Below are 13,552 nucleotides of genomic sequence, written 5' to 3'. Positions count from 1 at the left end.
CGTGGATCTGAGTCATGTCATGGTTAAGGCCTCCAACCGGAATGAACGAATTGGAATGGACTCCGGTGAAGTAATGCACACTGAAATTTTATGAATGATACAGTTTTGCTTTTGTAAATAAATGTAGTAGACACTTAGCGTAAAGGAGTACGAGCTGATACTGTGGTGTTTGATAAGGAGGGTGTACATTCTGACAGTGTATATGAGGAAGCGCTAAGAACGAATATGTTCGGATTGAGATTCGACTTGGCTTGAACAATGGTGTAGCAGAGAAAACAAGGGCTAATACAATAGCTGCCTTTAATCGTGATGCATAAAAGTTCGTGACTATTGAGGAAAGCCCCTATGGTCTGAACAAACAGAGGTGAGCGATGTCGTAGGCTTGTGCGGTTCGTCAATATCCTAGGATTAAATTAGTCAGCTCAACTTGCCAGCTATAGCACACTGAATGATACTACTAAGGGAAGCAAATTAAGTACCATTTGGAATACGTGAGTAGCCACCTAAGCCCCTCATGACGTCCAGCTAGTGTGATTGGCGTGTCCGTAGCGGATACGTCGCCTGCTCATTATCGCATCGCTGGGAATGTTTTCGACCTTTTCAGTCCTGAGGACAAACTGAAAGAAGAGCGACATCAGGATGATGATCAAAAGACCGGTTAAGCAAAGGACTGGTGTAGGCGCCAGAAAGCAGAACGCCGAGGAGCATACGTATGCTGAAAACATGATTGCAATGTATCGTAAAGACGACCAAAGTTGTGAGCTGGACTGATTTGTATCTCGCCCGAGAACAGAGACCGGGCGTACCTAGTCTGCGGTTAGGGCGGTCATGAAACCCGTTCACTTGGCTAGATAAGCAATAGGCCGCTATATATGGTGGAAATTACATATCAGCTGAGGCTTTGGCACGATTATATCCCTCAACGTTTTCAACGGTGGGGTGGATGAGGACATGACTTGATCGTCGCAAAATCAGTTGCAACTTGAATCTAGCCAGGTACTATTGTGTAATGGTCAGATAAGGTGGCGAATTTTTTCTTGTCTGAAGCGTACGACTGGTTTGGTAGCTAGGGGGATATTGTCTACGATAAGCCGTTGGTCGATTTCCGGTGTAGAGCACAACACGAAGCTATGCATGTTCAGAAAAAGTCCGAAAATGGAGAGAGAGTAAGAAATGTGATATGTCAAAGAGTTGCAAGGCTTGCGTACCCCAACTTCTAGTTCCTTTTCAGCTGGTGGGTCTTTTTCAGCTTCAGCTTTGACCGGCTTGAACGAGACACCTGTGACAGGCTATACAGACGACCAGATAATCTCCTACGATGCTCAGCAGAGTTTTTTTTTTCATTTGCAGAAGCGCCTGGACCATACTGTGTAGAAGGGGGCACTTCAGAGACAGCTGTAATTACTGCCGATCTACTCAAGGAGGGTGGAATTGGGAACCTTGCCCTGCAGGGCGATGAGAAGGGAAGGAGGCTGTGCCACATGGCTGATGCAAACAATACGGCTGGGTGACTAGGCAAGATTATGGACGAATTCCAATCGAGATCCAAGTCTCTAAGTGGTCTGATGAGTGGAGCACAAGGACTTGCTCATACCCACTATAGGCGGCTTCGTTCTAGGAATTAGGGACTGTCGGGGGCGATCAGGGATATAATCATGACAGCCTGCAGAAGAGGGGCAGCGACTGTAGAGTGGCGTTGCGGTTTCAAGTGTTGGAGCGCTATGCTCAGTCTGTCAAAGCGGGTGGAGATTGCAACATGCCAGCACATTACGGGTGGAGTTATGCACTTGTCGGTCTTCTGTATGCAGCTCCCCGAATTGAGGAAGAAGTTTCTGAGATATTTTGTTCGATCGGAAACACCGTGGTGGAGAAGGGTTACACGCGGTGGCCCATACATCTCTTGTAGGGAGATAATGTTGACATGATTTTTGTATATTATCCTTTTTTTATTGTGATTTATCTATTTATTTATTTTCTGTTTAATTTTCTTTCTATTTTATTCTGTAAAATGGCCATTCAATAGCACAATGTTTAGTAGATGGGGTTTGTTGTTGACCAGAGATTAATCGAAATAACCCCACCAGAACGACCGATGGAGTCTGTCATGATTTAGAGTTCACACTTATGCTTGACCTGCTTGTCTCAGGACACTGGTGGCTGGCTGAAGTGGTTCTTGAATTATGGCTCACAGGCTGGCCCGTGTCTGGGCTGAACGGCTGGCTGGACGGAAGGATGGGCTGAATGGTTGAATCGGCTGTGGCCTTTGTTTGGCGAGCCTTCTTCGATCTATAAAAGAGTCCAACCACGAGTGTGGCCATGAATAGAAATCAACCCAAAAATCTCAGAGATATCTGGCTTCAAGAAATTCATTGTCTTGAAACTCTTTGTTAGAACGATTTCTCCGTCCTCTCTTTTTCTGTGATCTCTCTTTTCATCTTTCCTTGCCTTACCCTTGCCGCCGAGAGACCACTTCATCTCTCAAGCATTCCTTTCCCAAGATGGGATACATTGCGCGGACAAATGACCTTCCCGATATTGCTCGTAAGGGTGGTCTCGTCGACCCTCGAGCTGAGGACCAGCCTCTCTTCTTCGAGCGCATGTCCTGTCGGGATGTCAACGAGTTCGTTTCCAACCCGGCCAATGCCTCTCCCTTGAGATCAGGAACTCAAAGCGTTGCCACTAAGCCCACTAGCTTGGGCATGCGGTTGCGCGAGCCTGCTATCCAGAGCCAGGCCAAGATCGACGAGTTCCGCGCACGCTCCGAGGAGATCAAACAGCGTATGCCAGTCAGGAACCCCAAGCAGCCCATTTCTGACCTGGTACCTGGCCTGGTTGTCACCGGTGGTCTCAGTCGCTCGCCTGCTTTCGATTGTCTTCCTGTCTTCTCCCACTGGGCTGACCGCACTGGCGAGCTCTCAGCCACTGACCCTGCTGCTACCGTCCGGCTTACCTCTACCTGGGGTACAGCCCATGTCGCGGCAGAGGGAGTGAACATGGATACCCCTCGAGGAGCTCACGCCTGGTCACTCAAATCACACGGCATTGGCCCTGCCGAGCCCGGAGCAAGCAAGTTCTCTCAGCAGTATGACGCTGAAACCGACACCCTCACGACAACCGTTAACGTGGCACGCCGCCAGGATACGCCTCGAACGGACGGTGTTCTGGCTGCTGTCGCCAATGTCTCGTGGATGCGCAACGCACGTGTTGCAGATGCCGTTGATTGTGCCGCCGGTTTGCTCGCAGACGCCTCGACTCTTTTGGAGGCCCGCGACAGAATGATCGCGACCGGCGCCCCTGAGCGTGTCGAGTTTGCCGAGGTGCGTCCAGTCGACATGCCCAGTTGGTGCTCTGCCCGCAAGCCTCTCGCACCCAAGCTGAGTGGCGTGGCTGTCGCATCTGATCCAACCGCAGTCAACCTGTTTGCCGGGGAGGACTGCCAGGGACCCATCCTCAATACCAGTGTGTTTGCCATGACAAGTGGTTACAACCGTGGTGTCTACGGCGGTTCCATCTCTGGTTTGTGGTCAACCATGGACGCATCTTTTGTCATGGATTACTCCATTGGTGTCCACAGCGCTGCCATGGCAGACAAACTCACTATTGCTTTCGCCGATGCAGCTGCAGCTGCTGAAAAGTCTGCCTATGCCGGCCCGCACATTACTGACATTAGTCTTGTCAAGGGCTGCAATTACTCCTGTCTGCGCCAGAAGACCGTCATTGAGGATACTCATCCAATTCCTTCTCGTCCTACCATCGTTGTGTGGGACGATCTTGCCCGCCTGGCCCGGTACAAGTTGGCTGACGCAGTCTTCTGTCACGTCTACTATGATGGAGGTGGTAGCGAGCACATGGCCGCCATCGCTGGTCTGGGTTGTGTCGCACACGACTGGATCGATCTCGGAGCCGATGTAGCATGCGGTGAAGTCAGCAACATCATCCCGTCGCTGACACGAGGATCCCTGGAGGAAGCCCCCTTGGCCGAGGTTTACGCTCGCATAATCGGCGCTATGATCTGGTACCGGGAGAACGACCCCTACAACCCAGCAGCCAATTGCCTTCTCTTCACCCACTGGTGGCAGCTCTCTAACTGCCGCCACCGCCCTGTCACTCTCCTCGGTCGCACTGATCTCCCTGTCGATGCAGGCATCGTCCCGATCATCCCTGACGAGCGACCTCCCTTGGAACACTTCCGAGCAAATGGCACCAAGGTCGAGCGCGGTGAGTGTGCCCTTGCCAACGCCGAAGCCCGTCTTGAGGCCCTCATTGCCTCTGACCCCTTGCCGGAGACTCGTGCTGTCATTGACCTTCTCGTCAAGCCTGTTCTCGCCTACGTCAGGGGCGGTGATACCTTACCCTCCGAGAATGAATATGTCGGAGCTACCCTCGCTGCTCAGGTGGCTTACCCCCAGGATCAGAAGATCCTCGAGATGTGGGATCTGGCTATCGTTATGTGGGAGTGCGGTGCGCTGTGGGCGTCGGGAGTGGCTGGTCTCTGCTATACTCATGCTGGACTGTCCAACTGCGATAGGGCTCGCAGGGACTTGTCGGACACTACTTGGAGTTGAATTTGTTGCAACGGGATGATACACTAGGATAGGACGCTTCCATACAGCATTAGTTATAGGAATGATTACTTCAGATTCTCTTTATGATACTCACGATCTTCAAATACTTACCTTGTATCTACATTGTCTCGAGATATGGTCAAGCTTTTCACCAGGCTATACTAAGAATAGGAGTTCCTCTTTTCTCTCTAGAGCGACAAGAATGTGCGATCTGTAGACTTGAAATACAAAACTCGCCCCGCCGTGGTTTTCCACATGTAGTACCTATTCTCCAAGTTCTCACTCTGCCATCCCCTACCTTTGTGATATTACTTTGTATGTCTATCATACTGAGAAACACTTCTTTTTGCTACTATAGCCTGAATCGACCTGTCCACACTGTGGCTCGCCTCGGGCATACTTAGGGCCTGTACTCCATATCGGGTTAGGCGGTAATTATGTAGCACGTCGTACTGTAATTTACCGCAATTGCTGCGGCTAAGCTTCCCCGTCAAGCCACACTGGCCAAGAGAGGAATCGGCCGGGAAAGCCTGTCAGAGATCGATTGTATTCCCCTATCCTTATCAAGTATCATCGATCCTATTGATTATATTGACCCCTTCATTTAGGGCCACAATCGGAGATAACTACAATTACTATCTAGAGTAGTAGTGGAACGGCATCTAGATTCCAGTTTCTAATTTGATATTAAGTTTATCCACTGTTGCATTGACCATGTTGGGCTGCATGGTTTATATGCGAAGTTTAAACCAAAAGAGGAAAGACGCTACCTGACTGCAGATGCTTGCCGTAGATCCCGACGCAAGACTAAATAAAATCCCAGCAACAGTGTCATTCACCACTCAACGAGAGATCCGTACATGATGGAAAGTACTAGAAATACTAACGTTGCTAGAACTATCTTTAGAAAGGTTGCATGTATTGAACGCTCATTCAAACGTGCTGGTTACTCTTCGGCTCACAGTTTTGCAATTCAGTAGTCATGACACTGAGTTCTACAAAATGTACACTCCATATTTGTATTTGGTGGCATGCAGATGTATACTCATACTCTGTACAGCCTGCTCTTGGCCGTCAGCTCAATGACACTCACTATACCTCAATCCATAACAACCATCGCACAACAAAGCCCACCCAGATCAACAACAGCCCCACTGGAGTCGATGACTAACGTGCATGACCTCATTACAAATCAGACACTGGCTTCCTTTATTTAATAAACATCATCATCTAAACTAAAGTACCCCTAACCCTACCCCTCACGAGCTATAATCTGATCTTCATACTACTGACGCCCGTCAGCACTCTATTTTTCATCCCACCAACCACACCACTTCCACCACCACCACCGCCACCAACAACAACCGACGAACTACACCACCAGCACAATAACAACCAATATGTCCCTCCCCTCCACCTACCTCGCGGCCACCGTGCCCTCCCCCCAATCGCCCACGACCCTAACCACCAAACCCCTCCCGACCCCCTCGACCAACCAAGTCCTCATAAAAATCACCGCCACGGCCGTGAACCCCGTCGACTGGAAAATGCGCGACTACAACTTCTACTTAACCGAATACCCGGCGATCCTCGGCTCCGACGCCTCGGGCACCATCGCCGCCGTAGGCCCCAACGTCTCGACTTTCACGCCCGGCGACCGGGTCTTCTTCCAAGGCATAATCGGCAACTACGCCGCGTCGACCTTCCAACAATACTGCGTGATGCCAGCAGAACTCGTCTCCAAGACCCCCTCGAACATCTCCGACGAGCAAGCCGCGGGAATCAGTCTAGCCAGTGTGGCCGTTGTGACGGGTATGTACGACAGCACAGGGCACGGGATCACGCCTGCGCCTTGGGCTGAGGGCGGATCCGAGGCAGGCAAGGGCAAGGCGATTGCTATTCTGGGCGGAGCGTCGAGTGTGGGACAGTATGCGATTCAGTTTGCGAGGTTGAGCGGGTTCACGAGGATTATTACGACTGCGAGTGTTGTGCATAAGGGGCATTTGGAGGGGTTGGGGGCGCATGTGGTGCTGGATCGGAAGGTGGCTAAGGCGCAGGACTTTGTGGATGCTGCTGGGGAGGTGCCGATTAGTTATGTGTTTGATGCGATTTCGATGAAGGAGACGCAGGTGTTAGGCGTGGAGATTGCGAAGAAGAGTAAGGGGACTGCGAAGGCGGTGGTTACGGTATTGGGTGCGGAGAAGGAGGCGGAGGAGTTGGGTAAGGAGGGGGATCAACAGGTGGAGATTCGGCCGATTCTAGGTATTGGGGCTTCGCCTAAGTTGAGGCATATTAGTGAGCCTATGGTGAAGGCGCTCGGGGGTGAGGATGGGTGGATTGCGAAGGGCTTGTTTGTGCCGAATCGTGTGCGGGTGGTGCCTGGTGGGTTGGGGGCTGTTGAGGAGGCATTGAAGACGAATAAGGAGGGTGTTTCCGGAGAGAAGGTGGTCTTCCGGCCTAATGAGAGTGCGTAGATAGAGTTACTAGTATATACTTGAAGATCTGTATAGTCTAATGTATTATCATTGATTCGTGAGTACTCCCCCTGTGAAGTCTAATAACGGAGACAAGCATCATACAGCATGAACAGAAACCAGATTCAGAATACAGGGGTAGTAGTAAGCCAGCATAAGAAGAAAGCAGAAAACATGCTGAAAATGAGACACACTATTATACAGTTGTCATAGGGACAGAACGGGGGTTCACGCGTCAACGGTAGTCGCAAGAGCCTGCTGTGCAAGTTTGCGGTTCCGCTTCACTAGGGCGTTGAGCTTCTTGTCGATCGTGTCTAGCTCCTTGCGAGACGATTCGAGGTCCTTCTGCGACTTGACAGCAAACGAACGCAGCTCCTCATTGGTCATTCCAACCACATCGTCCAAGTCTGGGATGTTGCCCATGACCACCCCCGCGGCACCGAGCATGTGCTTGGCAGTAGCGGCAGCGAAGGATCGCACAGAGGTGGCAGTGGCATTGACCAGCTCGGCGGTGTTGGCAATGGCCCAGTTATGGCTGCGAGTGCTGTCCGCCTCCATGGCCGACAAAACGTTGGGAGGTGCGGGAATAGTGGATCCACTCGCGTCAGAGAGGGACATCCCGGCAGTGGGAGAGCCAGAGGTGAGGCCAGCCGAGGTCTCGTCGACCCAGCAGATGTTGAAGTTCTCAGGGGTAGCAAACAGTGCGTCCAAGCCACCACCGCGGTTGGTCACATCTGGTTCCGTGATTGGCACGTTCGAGTACTCCTGGAAGGTATCAATTGCCCAGGCAATGTTCTTCTCAAGCGCGAGGTACCGCTCTTCTTCCTCTGGCGACAGATGGTGTAGGACGCACCCACGGGGACTGATCAAGCATCGGTCTTTCAGCATATTCGAGTCCGAGTTAACACGGATGGCTTCTCCGCGCATCAATGCTTTGCGATGCTCGTCGGTCAACTCGATAGGCTGTTTGAGAATGTCGTAATCATCCGCTGTGCACTTCATGTCGAAGCGCTGGCTTAGGTTGGCTGGGTTGAAAAGGGGATGATTGTTCAGATCTAATTCAGCAGACTTGTGAAGCTGAGCAAGAAGTACCTGCAGCGGAGACGTGCGTTCCGCGAAGAGCTCCTTGACCGGGACCCCGCTGGATTCGGCGTCCTTCATCAGCTGCTCGACCGTGTTCTTAGAACGCCATGCTTCAGCAGGTGCCTTCTGTTCAACAGTAACCTTCTCCTCGGTAACAGTTGCCTTGGAGTCCTTCGTAGCCTTCTCATTCGATTTGTTCTTCTTGGCCGCTTCTGTCCGCTGGCTAGTCTTCTCATTGCTATCGGAGCCTGCGGAGTTGGCAGACTTTCCAGTCTCAGTATTATCCGGAGCTGTAGCTGGCGAGTCGTTCGAGCTAACAGGAGTCTTCTTGGTCTTGCGCTTTCGACCGATGATCGGGGCCTGCACTGGTTCCTCAACGACGGCAGTGGCCTCTTGTTTCTTGGCTTCCATTTCCTTGGCCTTCTGTCGCCGTTCCTTCTTAGCCTGGCTCTTGGTCATCGCCCGGACAGGTGCAGAGCCAATTCTGGATGAAGCGGGAGGAGAGTTAGCACGGGACACGGATGCCGAAGTGTAAAGATCGGCTTCCGAACCCAGGTCGCCGGGCGTATCGGGCCTGCTGAGCGACGAGATACTTGGCCGTCTGGAACGCGCTTTTGTTGCAGCAGATATGGACGCGACAGACTGGGTGGCAGATGGGGCGGCGGAGTCTCAGTCTTCGGCGTGTCAACCACACGGAGAACTCGAGGTTGGCGGGGAGCGGACGAATCGGAAACACGGGAGACCCCAGTCAAAGGTGTATTCGGACGGGAACCAATCGTCGAAGTGGGCACCGGGCCATGAGCATGGGATTGACTTGGTGTATCGGGCTTTGGAACATCATGAGACTGAGAAGTACCCAAGGGAAGCTCCAGCTTTATGGGCTTAACTTTGCCCGTAGGCGCCGAGGTTTTCTCATTGTTGTCTCCAGCCTTCGAAGGGCCAGCTTTCTTGTCAGCAGCGACCATCAAATCTCCTTTCTGCTGGGCGCGAGCCTTGTTGGCTGACTTTGGCACAGGAGAACCGAGTGATATTTCGGACGCATTCTTGACGCGACTTGAGGTAGGGGCATTGTCAGGAGTGTCCTTCAAGTCCGGAGAGGCCTGGCGAGAGCCTTCCTGTAGTCCTTGGCCCGGCGTGCCTAGCCTATGGAAAGGCGGATTAAGACCTGGCGGCACAGATGGCGACGAGACTGGACTGGATGGATTGAGCGGACTTTGAAACAAGGCAGATGCGGGATGAGCGTGTGGTAGAGGAAGTCCCGGAGGCAGGGTAGGGGTTCCAGCACGGGCCGAGCTTTGCGAGTCACTGGAGAAATGCGAGCGCACGAGATAGCCAAAGCTGTCAACTGGACGCTTGTCCTTTGGCTGAGCTCCAAGAGGAGGGAATTCTTCGTCCACTAGAAGCGCTGTTAGCTTCTTGACGTCTGCAAGACGATGTGTGAGTGAGGCGGATGACAAGGATAACGCAAAGGAACCCCTCCCAACGAGACAAGCAGAAACAGATAGAAAAAGGGCGTGCCCGTGGACTCCTAGAAACAAAACGAGACGACAAAGGTACGGAAGGGCAGGCATATTAATTACACAAATGTCCCGGCCGATGCAACCAGACGGACACACAAGGCATATTGTCTATAGAACAATAATTGTGAGAAATTGGTTTCGCATAGAGGGCCCTGCTCGTGTTTATCGAAAGCCAGGGCAGGGAGGTTAACGTACATAAAGCCATGACCAGACCGAATGGGCCACCAAGATGCTGATAGATCAACCCAGCTTGGATGCAAAAGAACAAAGTATACGACAGCCACCAAAGCGCAGTGGACCTAGAAGACACGATGTGCCCATAAAGTGCAAGGACGCCCCCCATCCACACGGAAGCCGGAGACAACACGCAAAAAAAGAAACATGACGTGACAGAACAAAGAAACATAAAATCAAGAACAATCATGAAGATAACGCCAAGGGCACGCCTAGCCCGAATTCTTGTTGTTTTCAAGAGCCGTTTGCTTAATGCTTTCGTTGCAGAGTGGAAATATGTCGCAAAGTTTTCAACATCGAATCAATGAGTCCGGAAAACTGAAACATAAGAATCATATCCCACGCCCATCTAGAGAAATATGATATCATGTCATCAAATAAAAAGGGAGACAGAAAAAGAAGCATGGGCAAAGAGAAACAGAATGCAAAAAGGGTAGTCATCATAAACAACAGGGATAGAAGTGAAGGGCGAGGGAGGGTTATTAATGAATTATGAGAAAGGGGGGCAAACAATCACCAGCGGTTGAAGCCGCTGCCATACATCATGGCCTGATTGTACCCACCTTGACCCTGACTCCCGTACAACGCCTGCCCAGCAGCAGCGGCGGCGGCAGCATTCGCACCAACCTGGTGCATCCTCGCCTGTAGGATGCTCGGGTCCGCAAGATCTACTACACCGCCTCCACCGGAGGAAGTGTTAGCGTGTCTGTGCTTCTTCCCCTTCTTCTTCTGCTTCTGTGGACCAGACTCGGAATAATTTCCCGCCTGAGCACCATAGAAAGAGCTGAGAAGGCCATTGCCGGGAGTCAGGGGAGGGGGAGTTTGGTGCTGTTGGAGGAAAGGAAACATGAACTCACGCTTAGCGGCCTCTTGACCCTGCAAACCACCGGCATTTGCGCTACTGCGGCCTCTCAGCAGCTCACGCATCAACTCTGGATTGGCTTCTTGCTTTCCGAGGTTGGATCCCAAACCGACATTGGCATTCGTTGTGAAACCGTGACCCTGTGCGAACATGCCGCCGCCGCTGATAGGCGGAGTACCCGCCGTCTTCAACCCGGGGGGTGGACCCTGCACGCCACTAGTGAAGTAGTTGCCAGCAAGACTATGCTGAGGACTAGGGGCTGCGAGCGGGTTAGGAGTACCAGCCTGCATTTGGCTCAACATGCGCACATTAGGCATGTTCTTGGCATTGGCCTCATTGGCGAAGGTGAAACGAGAGTTCTGGCGACTTTGGGCCTGCAGAGCATTGAACTGTGCCATCTGGCTTTGGAGTAGACCCTGACGGACCTGGGCTGCTTGGTCAAGAACAGCGGAGTTGAGTCCACCCTGCAGCTGATCAACCAGGCCAGCCTGTTGGTTGCCGGCAGACTTCAGGAGAAGCAACTGCTGTTGCTGCAGAGGGGTCAAGCTACGGCCTGCCAGGTTAAGTTGCTGGAACTGGTGACTGGTTGCCGAGACGGGGGAGCCAACCACGGAGTTTGTCGTCGTGCCCTGCTGGGAGGGAGGTTGAATAGCACCATGAGATTCGCGACCACTACGGCCTCTCGGAGGCACTGCGTCATCCGGCTCGCCACCGAGCTGCAGGCTTCCGCTCTCACGGCTCTCTTCTTCCGCAGCAGCAGACTGCAGTAGCTCCTGCTCCCGCCGGACACGTTCCTGCTCCGCCTTCTCACGCATAGCTCGGCGTTTCACACCACCATAGGGATCGATGAACGAAGGGTGGTTCTCAATAAGGGCAACCTCCTCCGCAGGCAGACCAGCCGCCGAGAAAATGAATTTGAAGTCTGGGGAGTTGACAGCCTTGACCAAGTTATCCAACAAAGGCGTCTCCGGCTTAGGTGGCGTCTGGACAGTCGGGGGGGAACTGGACGGCGAGGATCGTGCTTCAGAAGAGGGGGACGGTTGCGCCTGCACCTGTGCCTGAGCTTGAGCCTGGGCTTGAGCTTGAGCATGGGCCTGCGCCTGTGCCTGTGCCTGTGCCTGTGCCTGTGCCTGTGCCTGTGCCTGTGCCTGTGCCTGTGCCTGTGCCTGCGCTTGTGCCTGTACCTGAGCCTGAGCCTGAGCACGCTCCTGCGCATTTGTAGACTGCTTCTCCACGCGTTTCGCCTCCTCCACTGCGGGCGACACCGTGGCGATGGCGGGTCGGGGACTTTGCGAGGCTTGGCTGCCGGTCAAACTTGCTCGTCTCGTCCTGCTGAGCACGGCGTCCTTGTTCGCCCAACTTGCCGACGATGGCAGGGCAGACCCATCAGGTGGCCGGCTACCAGCAGCGTCATCCCTACTAGGCTGACGGCGCATAGGTTGCGAAATCGGTTGAGCGGAGGACCGGGCAACGTGCGGAGGGATCGAGTGGGTGGGACCGCTGGGGGCACCGTTGATACGCTGACTCGACAAGGTGTTCATCGAAGAGAGATCCTGCCGGCTGTAACTGTCGCTGTCCTCACCAGTCTCATGCAGGAAGGTGCAGTTTCGATTATGACATTGCTCGTTACGCAGGAAGGAAGAACAATACTTGGTCGTACCATATTGGGCACTAGAGCGGTCAGTACGTTGCTTTGTGAACAGAACATCAGAAAGTAGAGAATTCGACCTACCGTAGCACCCGGTCACCGTTGGCTGACCCATCCACAGCTGCTATGCAAGTGGCTGCGTCGGCCTTCCTTGCGTACGTGACGTAGACACCAATGCCCTGGTTCGGGTTGCCACCAGGCTTTGCCTTGCTCACGACGATCTTTTCGATGTCACCGTATTGACCGAAGTAGTCTCGACCGCGCAAAGTCAGGAGGAGTTGATTCTCGTCACGTATCGTGGGGTTGAGACCGATCACGTAAACCAGGTTCTTCTGCACGACGCGGACACCGGCAAGATTCTTGCGACTGGAAGCCTCGATTTCACGTTTCTCGGCCTCCTTCTTCTTCGCGGCAGCAGCCTTGCGGTGTTTCAAGGCCAAATCGGCTTTGAATCTAAAATTGCGGGTTGCGATGTTAGCGCCAAGACGCGGGAAGGGACAGTGGGAACAAGAGCGAGGAGTGACCACATACTCGTCGGCATCGGGAACCTTGTATTGTATGGTGCTCTCATCGTAGACCCGTCGGCAGTTGGGGCACCGGCCTTCTTCGCTGTGGGTTTTGATGTTGTTGTAGCAGAATTGACAAATCTGGAGGGGTCTGTTAGCGACGGTCCGGATCGCATACGACGCGAGCGATCTCCTGATCGGGCCGTTGATTCGGGAGGGGGTACAAGGCGAGAAGGATGCGTACCTGATACCCACAGGGGCAAGGCTTGAAATTCTTATCCGAAAGATCGAATTCTTCGATGCAAAGGGGGCTAAAGAAGACAAAGATGTCAGCCCAACGGACTAGTCATAGGACAACCCGACGGGTAGGAAAAGTGGGAAGCGAACGCACCAGAACTCGTCGTCATCATCGATGACGGAGTCAATCTGTTGGCGATTTGACATTGTGAGTGACGAAGCTGTGCAACGGTACGACGACTGGACAAGACGGCGATCACAGTCCAAGACTAACACCCATCAACCAAACCCGGGCGGAAGGGGGGGAGTAGGTAGAGGGCGAGGAAAAGCGGGTAGAAAAAAAAAAGAACGTCAAACGAGACAGGAGAGGAAGATAGGAAAAGGGACGAAAAGAAGAGTCCGAGGGAGGAAGAAGATGGTAGA

The 13,552-nt window shown here is 52.8% G+C and overlaps 4 protein-coding genes across 4 annotated transcripts; 2 read left to right on the top strand and 2 right to left on the bottom strand.

The window, feature by feature from the left end:
• Positions 1 to 65: 65 nt before the first annotated feature.
• BO83DRAFT_375021 (uncharacterized protein) lies at positions 66 to 867 on the bottom strand. The gene is made up of 2 exons (XM_025530356.1): positions 480 to 867; positions 66 to 402 (listed from the first exon to the last, which is right to left on the bottom strand). The coding sequence occupies exon 1, from the start codon at positions 723 to 725 to the stop codon at positions 513 to 515; it is 213 nt and encodes a 70-aa protein (XP_025392243.1). The 5' UTR covers positions 726 to 867; the 3' UTR covers positions 66 to 402; positions 480 to 512.
• A 1,473-nt stretch (positions 868 to 2,340) lies between these two features.
• BO83DRAFT_375020 (uncharacterized protein) lies at positions 2,341 to 4,717 on the top strand. The gene has a single exon (XM_025530355.1). The coding sequence runs from the start codon at positions 2,499 to 2,501 to the stop codon at positions 4,563 to 4,565; it is 2,067 nt and encodes a 688-aa protein (XP_025392242.1). The 5' UTR covers positions 2,341 to 2,498; the 3' UTR covers positions 4,566 to 4,717.
• Positions 4,718 to 5,678: 961 nt separating this feature from the next.
• Positions 5,679 to 7,046, top strand: BO83DRAFT_133102 (zinc-binding alcohol dehydrogenase family protein). Its single transcript, XM_025526114.1, has one exon. The coding sequence runs from the start codon at positions 5,966 to 5,968 to the stop codon at positions 7,037 to 7,039; it is 1,074 nt and encodes a 357-aa protein (XP_025392241.1). The 5' UTR covers positions 5,679 to 5,965; the 3' UTR covers positions 7,040 to 7,046.
• Positions 7,047 to 7,267: 221 nt separating this feature from the next.
• Positions 7,268 to 13,336, bottom strand: BO83DRAFT_423394 (CCR4-NOT core ubiquitin-protein ligase subunit MOT2; the record flags this gene model as incomplete). The annotated part of the gene is made up of 7 exons (XM_025535093.1): positions 7,268 to 8,696; positions 8,762 to 9,518; positions 10,440 to 12,409; positions 12,471 to 12,839; positions 12,918 to 13,033; positions 13,071 to 13,203; positions 13,284 to 13,336. The coding sequence occupies 7 exons, from the start codon at positions 13,334 to 13,336 to the stop codon at positions 7,268 to 7,270; spliced, it is 4,827 nt and encodes a 1,608-aa protein (XP_025392240.1).
• Positions 13,337 to 13,552: the final 216 nt, after the last annotated feature.

Source organism: Aspergillus eucalypticola (assembly GCF_003184535.1).
Source record: "Aspergillus eucalypticola CBS 122712 chromosome Unknown BO83scaffold_3, whole genome shotgun sequence".
Taxonomy (NCBI): Eukaryota; Fungi; Ascomycota; class Eurotiomycetes; order Eurotiales; family Aspergillaceae; genus Aspergillus; species Aspergillus eucalypticola.
Note: the sequence above shows the minus strand (reverse complement) of the source record. Positions and strands in the feature narration are given on the sequence as shown.